The sequence below is a fragment of the Hemicordylus capensis genome, chromosome 2 (assembly GCF_027244095.1).
Source record: "Hemicordylus capensis ecotype Gifberg chromosome 2, rHemCap1.1.pri, whole genome shotgun sequence".
NCBI classification, from domain to species: domain Eukaryota; kingdom Metazoa; phylum Chordata; class Lepidosauria; order Squamata; family Cordylidae; genus Hemicordylus; species Hemicordylus capensis.
This window is the reverse complement of record NC_069658.1, coordinates 213652655-213666335: the sequence shown is the minus strand read 5'-3', so window position 1 is coordinate 213666335 and position 13681 is coordinate 213652655. Positions and strand designations below refer to the sequence as shown.

Sequence of the window (13681 nt, the reverse complement as noted above, 5' to 3'; positions counted from 1 at the left end):
AAAAACCCAGCCATCCACACTGCAAGAACGGTGTCTTGGACACGCCAAATGGATCTGGAAGCCCTGCAGCTGGCAAGGGGCTCGCCTCTACGGGAGGAGGCCGAAAGTGCTGCAGTGCTGTACAGACAGGTCCAGGGCCGCAGGACTCTTGGGTTCCTCTCTCAGGCAGACAGCCCCTGAACATGGAGGCTCTCTTCTTAGCTATCACTGGGATACAGATGTTGCTCTGTCATCAGGAGTTCTCGAACATGGGTCCCCAGATGCTGTTGGACTACAACTCCCATCTTCCCCAGCCAGAGGCCATTATAGCTAGGGTTGATGGGAGTTATTATTATTATTATTATTACATATATATCCCGCTCTTCCTCCAAGGAGCCCAGAGCGGTGTACTACATACTTGAGTTTCTCTTCCACAACAACCCTGTGAAGTAGGTTAGGCTGAGAGAGAAGTGACTGGCCCAGAGTCACCCAGCTAGTTTCATGGCTGAATGGGGATTTGAACTCGGGTCTCCCCGCTCCTAGTCCAGCACTCTAACCACTACACCACGCTGGCTATTCCAACATCTGGGGACTCAGGTTCGAGAACCCCTGCTGTAGATTAATGCATCGACATTTGTTTTACATGTTTGTTCTGCAAGGCCTCTGAACTTTGGGGGGCTTATCAGTTAAATAGCTGCTTGTTTTCTGCCGAGTTTAGTATCACTTTCAAATAGTTTATTTTATTTTATTTTGGGATATGTTACTGCACATATGCAATTTGGTTCTTTATCTGTCATTACCTGCTTTGTGCTACATTTATGGCAAACATGGAATAAAAGAATCATATCCTCTTCGGCTGCTCTTTGCACCCAGACACACAATTTATTTTGCAAAATCGTTTTTAACCCCCCTCCCCTGCCCAGTAGGGCTTCCACACGGACCATTAACAGCAGCCTAACAAGCATAAGTTCAGCCAATGAAACTCTGGCCTGGCCTGTTGATGAAGGGACAGGGAAAACCTTGCCTGTTTGATTTATACCTGTCCAGCTGCTGCTAAAAGGCAAAGGACAATGTTTGTTTGTTTGTAAAATAAATTGGCAACCCTAATTTTTGTTTTGACAGAATGACAGCCCATACTCCACCCCAGAAGCAGCTGCAACACGCACCTGGCAGGGTCATCAGCACATCGCAGTTCTCTGTGGGCACCGTTTTCATCCACGATTTGTGGGACATGATGTAACGCCCAGCCTGCAGAAGCCGCTTCCCGAAGAGTTTATCTGTGAGGAGAGGAAAAGCAAGAGGGGGCCTTAGCAGTGTTGCAAGACACCTCTCCCATTCCCATGAGGTTGCCAACTTTTTTTGCTGGCCCTGCTCCTGGTTCTTTAACAAAACACTAGAACCAGAGGGTCATCCCATGAAACCAATAGCCAAGAGATTTAGGACTGACAAAAGGAAGTACTTTTTCACACTATGCGTAATTAATCTATGGAATTCTCTGCCACAAGATTTAGTGACAGCCAACAACCTGGACGATTTTAAGCGGGTCTTGGACAAATTAATGGAGGAGGGGTCTATCAATGGCTACTAGTGGGAGGGTTATAGGCCATCTCCAGCCTCAGAGGAAGTATGCCTCTAAATACCAGTTGCAGGGGAGCAACAGCAAGAGAGAAGGCATGCCTTCACCTCTTGCCTGTGGGCTTCCAGCGGCATCTGGTGGGCCACTGGGTGAAACAGCATGCTGGACTAGATAGGCCTTAGGCCTGATTCCACAGGGCTGTTCTTATGTAAAATCCAGCATGCAGAAATGTTGCAGGCAAAAGCTGTTCCCATGCTATCAGCATTTAGGCAACACTCTGTGTGCATGATTTCTCAGTGTGAGGCTGCTGTTAAAAGAGCACAGGAGCAGGGCTTGTGAAAAAAGTTGGAAACTCTGATACCAGAGGGGTACCTCCAGATATGCTAGTAGGATGGTCCTTCGATGCTAACAGGTCTGCTGCAAGATGCCATTCTCTGCCGCCTCATTCAGACCCATCTAGTCTAGCATCCAGTTTCCAACAGGGGACAGCCAACGGTTCCAGAAAGCACCCAGGCAGGGCATGAAGGGAAGTCTCCCTCCCTTGGTTTTGGCCTCAGAATCTTGAACTCCGAGGGAGATTGCCCCCGAACATGGAGGTTTCATTTTAGCTATGGGGCAAACATCTCTCAGTAGCCTGAAAGTCAGCACCCCATCTTGCGCAAGTGAGTTCCAGAGTCAGCGACACATCACATGAAGGAGGAGATCCAGAACCCGTTGCCTGACTAGCTGTGTGCACTTTCTCCATCACAAAATGGTCATATGGGCATGAGAAAAGCCCTGCTGGTTCAAGAACCCTTGTGTTGACCTGGCAGGGCTATCTGCCACGGAAGTGAAACAGAACCTCCATGTTCAGATGCAGCCTACCTTCAGCTACTCGACATCGGGGAACAGCCGTAGAGGATTTGTTACCTTCATGTCCTGCTCATGGGCTTCCCAAAAGCATCCAGCAGCCCCATATCAGACGCAGGACTAGATGCACCTTTCGTCCGACCTGTCTTTTTACGACATCGGGTTCTGAATGAATGATTCAAAGTCTTTGAATCGCCTTTGCAGAGCTACCCTCCCAACGACGCCCTGTGTGTGTGGACCCGACCAGGAAGAGACCAGCAAAAAAGCCTTCAATTCCCTCTCTTGCTTTTCACCTGCCCTTTAAAAAAGAAAAAAAAAAGAAAAAGGCGTTTGGGCAAGTGCTGGAGCAAACTCCAAATTTTGATCCGGTTGAAACCTGATCACCAGCCACGTTTTGAGAGGTCAGCTGGAGGAGCTGGGCTTTAAATGCCCAACGGGAGTTCTCGCTTTCTCGCATCGCTGGAAATGATCCTCCAAAGTTTTGGTTAGCAGTGGAGGAATGTCCCAACACGAGACCAGAGCCTGATGCAAGAGGTGCAATGATGACTCAGCAAAATCGAGCAGGAGCACCCTGGACCAAAGCAAAATTAAAATCATACCCTCCCCTCCGCAACATGCATCGCTACTGGCCCAGATCCTAGAACTCCTCAAGAGGGTTGCTACATCCTTCCCTAAGCCGTGCTCCTGTGCTTAAAACCCCCCAAATAAATTAAAATTTCAGAGTAACACAGAAGCAAACGCTATTACATCTGCAGAGGAAAAGGAGGAAAATGAATGCTTCAAACCATTACAAAGGACAAAGTCATACCAAACGGCTCATCAAATAATTCATATGCCCCATAATTACCAGGAACAAGAAACACCAATAATTCTCAGCAACGTGTCCCTTTCAATATTCCAAAGATGACAGTTTTGAGCAAAATGGCCTTTTCCTCTCTTGAAGCCTCACAAAACCCGCACGCTTCATGTAAGACAGGGTCTTCTGCGTGTTAATCAGAAATCCGGCAGAAAATCAGCTCCTTCAGAAGCAGGGAAGATGGAGAGAGAAACGGCAGTGCCGCGGGGGGGGGGGCGTTTAAAAGCGAGTCGTCTCCATGGCAACCTCTTCCAGGAAGGGACCGGTAATGAATTTCCCATTGGGTTCGGTTCGGTGGCATGCATTGCTGAGTCAGATTCACCGATTCGCCACTTGGGCAACTTCCTTTTGCTCACTTCATCTCCCCTTTCTTTCGTGAGGAAAAAGTCCAAACGGTCGAGGCAGAACTTCATGGCGAGCAGGACTCACAGAAATGCGTCCGCTGGCAGGCACTCCTGAAGCCCTTCAAGCCTACTACTACTACTACTACTACAACGGATATTTATCACTTTTCAACAGAAGTTCCCAAAGCTGTTTACAGAGAGAGAGAGAGAGAAGTAAAATGGCTCTCTGTCCCCAAGGGGCTCACAATCTTAAAAGAAACATAAAGATAGATTCCAGATGCAACAGCCACTGGACGAATGCTGTGCTGGGGATGGATAGGGCCAGTTGCTCCCCCCGCCGCCCAGCTCAATAAAAAAAATAATCGCCACTTTAACAAGGTACCTCTTTGCTCAGTTAGCATGGATAGCTACTCATGCGTGACTGTCATGCGGGTTTTGTGCTGGGTGTCCACATGGGCATGTTCTAGAGAGCACAAGATGATGTGCAGTTAGACATGATGAGTCTAACTGGCCAAAGTTAGACATGACATAGATCCACATGCAGATGGAACACACAGCCCTAGATGGCTAGGGATCATTAGGAAGGAGATTGAAAATAAAGCGGCTAATATTATAATGCCCTTTATACAAAACTATGGTGCGGCCACACCAGGAGTACTGCGTACAATACTGGTCACCACATCTAAAAAGGACATTGTTGAACTGGGAAAGGTGCAGAGAAGAGGGCAACCAAGATGATGAGGGGCCTAGAGCACCTTCCTCATGAGGCAAGGCTCCAACACCTGAGGCTATTTAGTTTAGAAAAAAGACGGCTGCGGGGAGACATGATTGAGGTCTATAAAATCATGCATGGAGTGGAGAAAGTGGATAGAGAGACATTCTTCTCCCTCTCACATAACACTAGAACTAGGGGTCATCCCATGAAATTGATTGCTGGTAAATCTAGGACCAACAAACGGAAGTACTTTTTCATGCAACACATAATCCACTTGTGGGATTCTCTGCCACAAGATGTGGTGACAGCCAACAACCTGGATGGCTTGAAGAGGGGTTTGGATCACTTCATGGAGGGCTAAAGGCCACCTCCAGCCTCCAAGGCAGGATTCCTTTGAGTACCAGTTGCAGGGGAGTAACAGCAGGAGAGAGGGCATGCCCCAACTCCAGCTTGTGGCTTCCAGCGGCATCTGGTGGGCCACTGTGTGAAACAGGATGCTGGACTAGATGGGCCTTGGGCCCGATCCAGCAGGGCTGTTCTTCTGTTCTTACACACTGCTCTATGTATGGGTTTCTAGTACCGCTATTCTTGAATATAAATGTTTCTAACCTGCCTCTTTTCCGATGGCACTCAAGGCAGCAAACAGAAGGGAAAACATCCACGTGAACCACACGCTTAAACAATGTTTAAGTATTCTTGTTGTTGAATTTATACAAGGCAAGAGAGCAAGTCACTCGAACCAGGGGTCATCCCATGAAATGGATTGCCAAGACATTTAGGACTGACAAAAGGAGGTCCTTTTTCACACAGTGCATAATTAATCTATGGGATTCTCTGCCATGGGACGTGGCGACGGCCACCAGCTTGGATGGTTTTAAGAGGGGCTTGGATCACTTCATGGAGGAGAGGTCTATCAACGGCTACTAGTTGGAGGACTACAGGCCACCTCCAGCCTCCAAGGCAGGATGCCTCTGAGTACCAGTTGCAGGGGAGTCACAGCAGGAGAGAGGGCATGCCCTCAACTCCTGCCTGTGGCTTCCAGCGGCATCTGGTGGGCCACTGAGCGAAACAGGATGCTGGACTAGATGGGCTTCCTTGGGCCTGATCCAGCAGGGCTGTTCTTAGGTTCAAGTCATGAAGCCCATGCGTGAATTGCATCGTTAAAGCGCCTCTTGTATGGATATGCAGAGCTCTGAAGTGGTCCCAGGCCCGTTCAGCAGTGAACCTGGATACAAGGGTACATTCACACCACGGACGTATCAGTTGTATCAGTTTTAGACCTACAGCTGTCATTGCTTCCCTCCCAGCAAAGCATCCTGGGAACTGTAGTTTGGTAAAGATAATGGGAATTCTCCATTAAACACCCATCACTCAGAGGACTAAAATCCCCAAAACTCCCTGGGAAGAAGGAACAAGATTAAAGCTGTTTAACACAGCTTCACCACTCAGTCTGGGCTCCTTCACTGCAGACTGTCGCTCACTTAGACTTCTAACTCAGGATGATCTGCTCTGACTGGCAGCAGCTCTTCAGGGTCTTGGGCAGAGAAGGAGAAAGGGCCACCTTTCTTGTCGCCTGGAGATGAGGACGACTGACCTTCTGCAAGCAAAGCAGATGTCCTGCCTCTGGGTTGTGGCTTCATTTCTACAAGCTGCCTCCTACTGAGTGACCTTTGGTCCAAATAGCCCAGTACCGCCTACTCTGACCGGCAGCAGCTCTCCAAGTTCCGTCTCAGCCCCGATACTGGAGTTCTTTTTGACTGGGAGGTGCTTGCACCTGGGAGGACCTTCTGCATGCCAAGTGTGCTCTGTTACCCCTGGACAGTCTGAAAGATCCCCTCCAGGTCTCCCAGGCATCGCCAGGGATGGAATCCCATCTTTGAACAGTCTGGGACAATCCAGGAATGAGGTCTAGCTTACATCACAAAAATCCAGTCAGACTGGAATGGAGAGCAAACAGGAAATGGGTGTGAACGCAGCAGAGGCTGATCCAAAGCCAAAGGGGTGCACACCGCTCGGAACTTGTCCCAAAATATAACCACCTTAAGCAGGTTCCTGGGAGAATGAAGGAGGATGGGAACTCTCCAAAGGTGGGGCTGTGCCATTCTGGGCAGCTCCTGGCCAATCCAATTTGTCAAACCCTCTTTCTGCTTCCTTTTTTGTCACTGCAGTGGTTCTGTCCTGCTCCTCTGCTAAGAGCCATGCTGGATCAGAGCGAAGTTCCGTCTAGCCTAGCATCCTGTTTCCAACAGGGGGCAGCCGGCCTGGATGCCTCCCCGAAGTCCACCAGCAGGGCTTGGAGGTAAAAGCTCTTCCCTGTTGCATGTCCGCCAGCATTTGACATTTAGAAGTAGACTGCTTCTGGATGTGGAGGCTCCATTGTTCGCTATTACAGAAGGCAACCGCTAGCATTTAGAACTGACCTCCTGGATCAGACTGAAGGATCCATACCACTGCCAACAGGGGACAGCTGGATCCCTCTGGGAAGGTCTACTGCCTTCATATCCGACTCATGAGCTTTGGTCCAATTCAAGAAAGCAACTGTTATTTTTGCTCGCTCAAAGGCTATCATCCATAATAGAACCTTCATATTCAGGAGAAGTCTACCTCTGAATAGAAGCTGCTGGGGGACAGACCACTGGCAAAGCTGTGTGTTCTTGGGAGGAGGAGGAGCGTGGTGCCATTTTTTCCTTTTCTTCTGGGTGCTTCCATCCTGCTTGGCCCAGAGTATATATTCCCCCTTGCAAGATTTCATGACTCCCAACGTTCTTCCGGGACATAGACCTGAATTCACCCCACATGCAGGATTTCAATGACGACTGCCCCTACTTGCCGGGGAGATTCCAGGTTTGGTGGGGGGAGGAGAGGAAACGCACAAGGCGAAGGAGCTGCCCCCTTCAGCGGGCATCGGGAATGGCGACAAAGGAGGCCTCTTTCGGCCTGTGGCTGGCAGCTGGCTTCTGCTGGGATGGGAATAAAGGCCGTTTCTCTCTGAGCAAGGAAGGAAACAGGCCCAGCATTGTGGGCGCCCAAGGGTTCCTTGGCACAGCCGCAGCATGGGAAGAGGCGGGCATCTCCGAAAGAGGCTGTGCATCTTGCAGGGCGGGCAGGCAGAAGCTTCCCTTGACGGAGAATGCTGGGCCCAGTGAGAATGGAAGCAGAGGATAGAACAAGAACTTGGCACGCTAGCTGTCCACCGGCAGAGAAATGGACACAACGGACCACTCAGATTCCCTCTGGCCATCTGCCTGAAGCTAGGAGGTCCAGTGGCATTGACACTGCATACAGAATACATCTTTATGCCCTAATTTTAAGAAATCTGGATTAAAAAACAAAAACAAAACATTCCTTCGCATGGAATCCTCAAAATATCTGCAGAGTATAATCTGCGTTAATCCACTTTGCTTAATTAACTCGCAAAGCAGACAAGCTCTTGGAAGGACTGCTGCTTCAGTCTAGCAGCTCCACTCTAGCAAAGCTAGTTAGTTGAGCAGCTCAGCTCTTGCAAAGCTTAATTTTGTTATCCAGATGACCAGTTATAACTGAGTTCACGTAATCCCCAACAGATTTGCAAAGCTGACCCTGCTATTTTGTAAAATTAACTTAACTAACATACTGCCTGATCCTAGGCAAGTTTACTCAGAAGCAATTGAAACACAGGGAATTTGCTCTCAAGTAAGCACGTGTAGGAATGAAATATTCATTAACCTTCGGAGTAGATCATATTGCAAGGAGGTCTGTGTTGGCCTAACAGCAGAGCTTTTGCAAAGCCTTTTGGTTTAGCAACTGAGCTCCTGCAAAGCTTAGCTTCCTCCTGCCAATGGCTAAACCAAACTGCTTAGGAACATCTATGTGAAGAAATAAAACAGTTTGAATTATTTTAAAGATGAAAATCAGGAAAACAACGCTGGTGCAGCTGGTGTCATATCTCCCTGTTGTTCCTACTCCGGAACATTTCCTGTTGACATCTCTGAATTTTCAACAGCAAAAGACAGCAAAATCCAACACGCCGTCCCCAAGATGACTCGGGTCCAAATCTACCCCATGCAAGGGTAATCCACAGAACCTGGGTCAGATTCAAGGAGCAATAAACAAGTATCAAATTCTCCCAAACTCACTTCTGGGTTCTCTTTCTTGTTTCCAAGAGAGGCCCTCTCTGGAGACCAGAAGCAGGTGGTGGGTTGGGGGTACTATTACAGGTGGCTGAGACGAGAGAGACAGAGACATCCAGAGCTGACTTATGGGTCTGACTGCACTGGGACGGTCTCCTTGCAACCCTCACGGAAATAAACACACACCATGTTACTTAGCAGAAGGGAGTGACCGGGATTTTCTGTCCGACATCTGTGTTGTCCTGCACTCTTCCGCCCAAATTTGCACCAATTCCACTCCAGATTTCCTAACCTTGGAGACGCCAAGATAAGGTCACTTTTGCTGCAGAAGTAGGGGGCTGCTGCTTGCCTGGGCTGCACCTCCAGATTCCAGGAGAAGAGAACCCCATTGAGCGTCACCATCCAAGCAAAAATCTACCCCCATGGCGCCCACAGCCCTTACACCTGTGCCAACTGACCCCAAAGACCACCGGTTAAACCTTGCCATCTCCCAAGGAAGCCAGATCAGGGCCTTCCAGAAGATCTCGGTCGGCTCATTTCAGCCCCTGCAGCCGCCTCTCCCCCCCAGATCCCACCCAAACCAGACGGGAACAATGACAGCACTGCAGAGCAAGAGAGACAATGAAACGGTACAAAGGAAAGACCCACCACTTGGATTCTAATCTGAATTACCAGAGGGAGGAGGGCAAGAAGAATGGTGGGGGGACGGGCGGCCCTCATTATGTGGTTCACAGGCCTTGGATTTCATGATCTCGGTCGCCCCCCGACAACAAAGCCAAGGGGTCCCCCTTTCCCCTTTCAAGCCACACGGGCTCTGGCGTCCCCTCTCGGACAAAAGCACGCCACCCTGCTGTGGTCCCCAGAGATGATGGCTGGGGTGGCATGCTCTGCAGTGGACTGCAGGACTGGCGCTCCTGGCCTCTTGCTGCTGCCCGCGTTGGCAGTGTTCTGGCGTCCTCCGCGCCAACATACAGTGTCGAAAATTCTCAATGGGCCAAACATGTTTGTTCCCCCTTACGCTCGCTTGTGTTGTAAAAGGATGACATCAGGGAGAGAGACGAGGAGGCGCTCTGGGGCCAGGAGCGTGTAAAATGCCACAATGCCCGCAGGAGAGAGACCCAGAATACATTAGGAGACACCCCACCCCCCCATCCAAGGGGGATGCAATTTGTCCAGAGCCACTCCAAAACCAGGGGCATTCGGCGTCTGGGCAACAATACCGGAAGGGGGATAACGGGTTCGAGACAATAGCCGAGCACTCGAAGAGATGCGCCGAGCGCCTTCTTGGGGTCGTCATGCCCCGCCGACCATTTGACACCCCTCCTCGCGACGGGGTCACCCCAATTTCCCGTCACCTGGCCCATCACCCTGCAGGGAACCCCGGCCACCCCAAACTCCCTCAAAGTCCAAAGAGCAAGCTTGACAGCTCGGAATTCAGTCTCGAGTGAGAGGCGGATGTGGCTGCAGCCCCCTCCCACCTGCACCAGCCTTCAACCGCCATACCGCCCCCCCCCCACTGCTCCACAAGGCAGTGGGCGACACGGGGCTGGGGCGCCCGACTTACCCAGGACCCCGGACGAAGCCGGCGCGGTCTCTCCATCGGCCGTGCCCCGCTTGTGCCGTTCACTGCTCTCCTGGGAGCCCGACGCCGGCGCGGCTCCGGGCTCTGACATCGCGGCGGGGCTCAAGGTTGAAGGCTGGACCACAAAGACAGCATTGCAGCAAGCCGAGAGGCAGGCGCGTCCTAGCCCGGAGAGCCAGGGCTGGTCTCACAAGCGCCCGCAGGACGGCGGAGCGGGAGGCACCGGGCGGCAGCAACGCTGGGACAGCTGTAGGGCCATCCGGGCTGGGCTGGGGGAGCCTCTGTGCCAGGTGCAGAAGGGGGTCTCCGTCCCGGAGCAGGTGAGCACCTGCCTATCGCATCCAGCGCCCGGAGCAGCCTCCACGCAAACAGACAGGCAGGAGGAGGAGGAGGGGACAAAGGGGAGGCTGGAAAAAAGGCCAAGTGAAGAGCAAGGCGCTTTTAATAGTCTGGTTGGCCTGCGTCTCCCCAGCGCCATCTGCCAGCTGTGTCTTGCCTGCCCGCAGCCCGGGCTTTCATTCTTCTTGCGGGGTGATGAACTGGATCATAAGGAAACTAGAGCAGGAACACTGTGTAGAAAGAAAGAAAGAAAATCTGAAGCAAGGTCTCCTCATATGGTTAAATAAACAGAAATACATGTTTTAAATTACACACACACACACACACACACACACACACTTATTCATTTATTTATTTGATACACACACATTTATTTAAAAACATAAAAATTCAAGCCAGACTTTTTGGGGCTTAGGAGTGGTGTGTGTGTGTGTATTATTATTATTATTATTACATTTATATCCCGCTCTTCCTCCAAGGAGCCCAGAGCGGTGTACTACATACTTAAGTTTCTCTTTCACAACAGCCCTGTGAGGTATGTTTGGCTGAGAGATGCATGATTGGCCCAGAGTCACCCAGCTAGTATCATGGCTGAATGGGGATTTGAACTCAGGTCTCCCCGGTCCTAGTCCAGCACTCTAGCCACTATACCACACTGGCTACACCGTGTGTGTGTGTGTGTAATCGATTATATATATATAATAAAAACACAACACTCCTAAGCCCCCAAAAGTCTGGCTTGAATTTTTGTTTTTAAATATATCTCATATAAATAAATAAATAAATGTGTGTGTATGTGTGTATATAGCAATAGCAATAGCAATAACATTTATATACCGCTCTATAGCTGGAAGCTCTCTAAGAGGTTTACAATGATTTAGCATATTGCCCCCAACATTCTGGGTACTCATATATATACAAATTCTGGGTATATCTCATATATATACAAATTCAAGCCAGACCTTTTGTTTTCCTGCCCCAATGATGTATGTATGTTGAATGTTCAGCATAAATACCTGCAGACATTCACAAGGAGGGCTTCAAAGGGGTGGAGGTGGTCTCCAATAGCTGGTACTCAAAGGCAGACTGCCTGAACACAGGCCCATCTTTGTGAATCTACCATTACTTAATATTACTTTTGTACCTTTTAAAAATAACAGCCACCCCAAGTCCTTTAAAAGGTGGAGAGGTCTGTCAGTGATGGCTAAATGGAACCTCCAGGCCCATAAGCAGTCTACCACTGCTGAAGAACAAGTGTGGGAGAAGACTGCCGCCCTCGTGCCTTGCTTGTGGGCCTTTGGGGGCTGCCCACTGTTTGAAACAGACTTTATGCTGGCCTCATTAGTTTGATCCAGGAGGACTCTTCGTAAATCCTTGGTGGCCACTCACATCTTGTTACAGAGAATTCTACATGCTAAATTTGTGGTGTTGTTTGCAAAGCGCTTTGCTTTCTGGCTCCTACACCTGCTGCTCCACCCTTTCCCCAAAGGTCATCCTGCCCCCTGTCCCGCCTTTGCATTTAACAGACGTTGCTTGTTTCATTTGCAAGAACACCAACTCTTTGGAAATAGGCTACTGACCAATTTGAAAACTTCCCCATACACCCAGTTCTTTCCCCGTACCCTGGTTTGCTCCCCTTCTCCAAATCTTCCTGAGCGGCGGTCTCCCCTGGCCTTGTTTTCCCATCTTGACCTGAAATTGCTTCTTGGCCCCAAAGGTCAAGCTGTTATTTCTAGAGACTACCCGGGGAACGGCAGCAAGAATAACAGTAAGGTAACCTGACCTGGAGCAGAGACCGTCTCTGTGCTTACACTTCTCGCAAGACGCTCAGGCATTGGGGTGGGGTTGGGATCCCCTACTGGGGTTCACTCCTTTTGCAAGCTACTAGTCCTCTTGGAAGCAGAGTGTATTTGTGGGGGTGGGGGAGAAGGCAAGCTGGAACGCCACTTCTGGCACGGATTTCAACCCCTGCTAACTGGGCAAAGAGGCACCTTTTAACGTGGTGATTCTCTTTATTTAGCAGGGGGAGAGTAACTGGCCCTCTCCACCCCCAGCACAGGACCTCCAGTGGCTGTTGCTGGTTTCGGTCTTATATTCCTTTTTAGATTGTGAGCCTTTTGGGGACAGGGAGCCATCTTACTTATTTATTATTTCTCTGTGTAAACCGCCCTGAGCCATTTTTGGAAGGGCGGTATAGAAATCGAATGAATGAATGAAAATACCAGACTGTCAATTTCTCAGCTCTGCATTATGTAGTCCTTTTCAAACTGGGGGTGCTGAGGGGTCAGGATACAACCCGGCTGGCATTCTGGTCCGGATCAATTTGCAACTTCAACTCTCTCCCCTGCGAAAAATACAAAGTGTTTAATGTTTTTAACAAATGATCCACTGATCATGCGCAGAGTGCTAAAGAGCCCCCATGAGTCTATCCAGAACTCAGATCAGTGGGAAAGGAAACAGTTAGGTATCACGACTTCTCCTCTGACCTGTCAGGAATCTGGGGAGGAAGGAAGGAAGGAGGGAGGGGAGAAATTGGATGAGTGGAGGGAGAATCTTCAGATCGTATATCTTCACTCTGCCCCAAACTTACTGTGTGGCCTATCTGACAGAGATGTTGCAAGGATGATCAAAAAGACACATAGAGCTTCAAAAGACTACTGAGAGCTATATTAATGTCTTGGAGTCAGGATATTGCTCATAAATGCATTGAAGAATCAATGAGAATATTCAAACACACATTCATTCATTCAGTAAAACAGGAAATGAATGTATAAGCTGCCTGCCGTTTACCCTCCCCTTCCCCTGTGCTGATATGTATGCAGATTGCAGGCCCCCTGGGGCAGAGACCTCTCCTCCACTCTGTTCAATCATATCCACTTTACTCAAGGCGTGCACTCGGTATCCCACCCTGCAACTGGTAAGCCCCTCAAGCCATGAAACCCTCAAGCCAACAGGAAGTGCGGGGAGAGGTGGTGCAACTCTAGCTGTTCTAGGTATTTTTCAGAGAAGACCTCTACAAAGACCTGAGAAGACCTCTACAAAGACCAATCTATTTGCCGTTTTTTTTTAAAAAAATGGAACCCCCAGGCTAGCCACCTCCCCGGACCTACGACTCCCCCACAAGATCCCACTACAGGAGATGCACCCACCCTACATACGGGAGGAGAACCCAGGCGCCCTGGGCTACCTCCGCCTCGACTCCCCCCTACCCGGCAACAGCCGCCGTTCCTTTTCTGCACAGCAGAGAGGGAATCCAAATAAATTGTGTGTGTCGCGGACAGTCTTGCGGCGCGGGAGGGTGGCTTTTTTGTTTCCTTTTCAGTTTTGATCCT

The 13681-nt window shown here is 49.8% G+C and overlaps 1 protein-coding gene across 5 annotated transcripts in view; it reads right to left on the bottom strand.

Moving 5' to 3' along the window:
- Nucleotides 1-13681, bottom strand: part of ANO8 (anoctamin 8) — a 43183-nt gene that overhangs the window by 28860 nt on the left and 642 nt on the right. For 2 of the 5 annotated variants that reach the window (XM_053294039.1, XM_053294037.1), the window contains exons 2-4: nucleotides 12572-12693; nucleotides 9993-10579; nucleotides 1146-1256 (exon numbers count right to left, since the gene is read on the bottom strand). In XM_053294039.1, coding sequence (XP_053150014.1) covers nucleotides 1146-1256; nucleotides 9993-10101 — 220 coding nt within the window. In that variant the 5' untranslated portion in view covers nucleotides 10102-10579; nucleotides 12572-12693. Of the gene's footprint in view, nucleotides 1-1145; nucleotides 1257-3251; nucleotides 3424-9992; nucleotides 10580-12571; nucleotides 12694-13498; nucleotides 13571-13681 lie in introns of those variants that run through there. The other 3 variants (XM_053294036.1, XM_053294038.1, XM_053294040.1) reach the window with 3 other exon arrangements.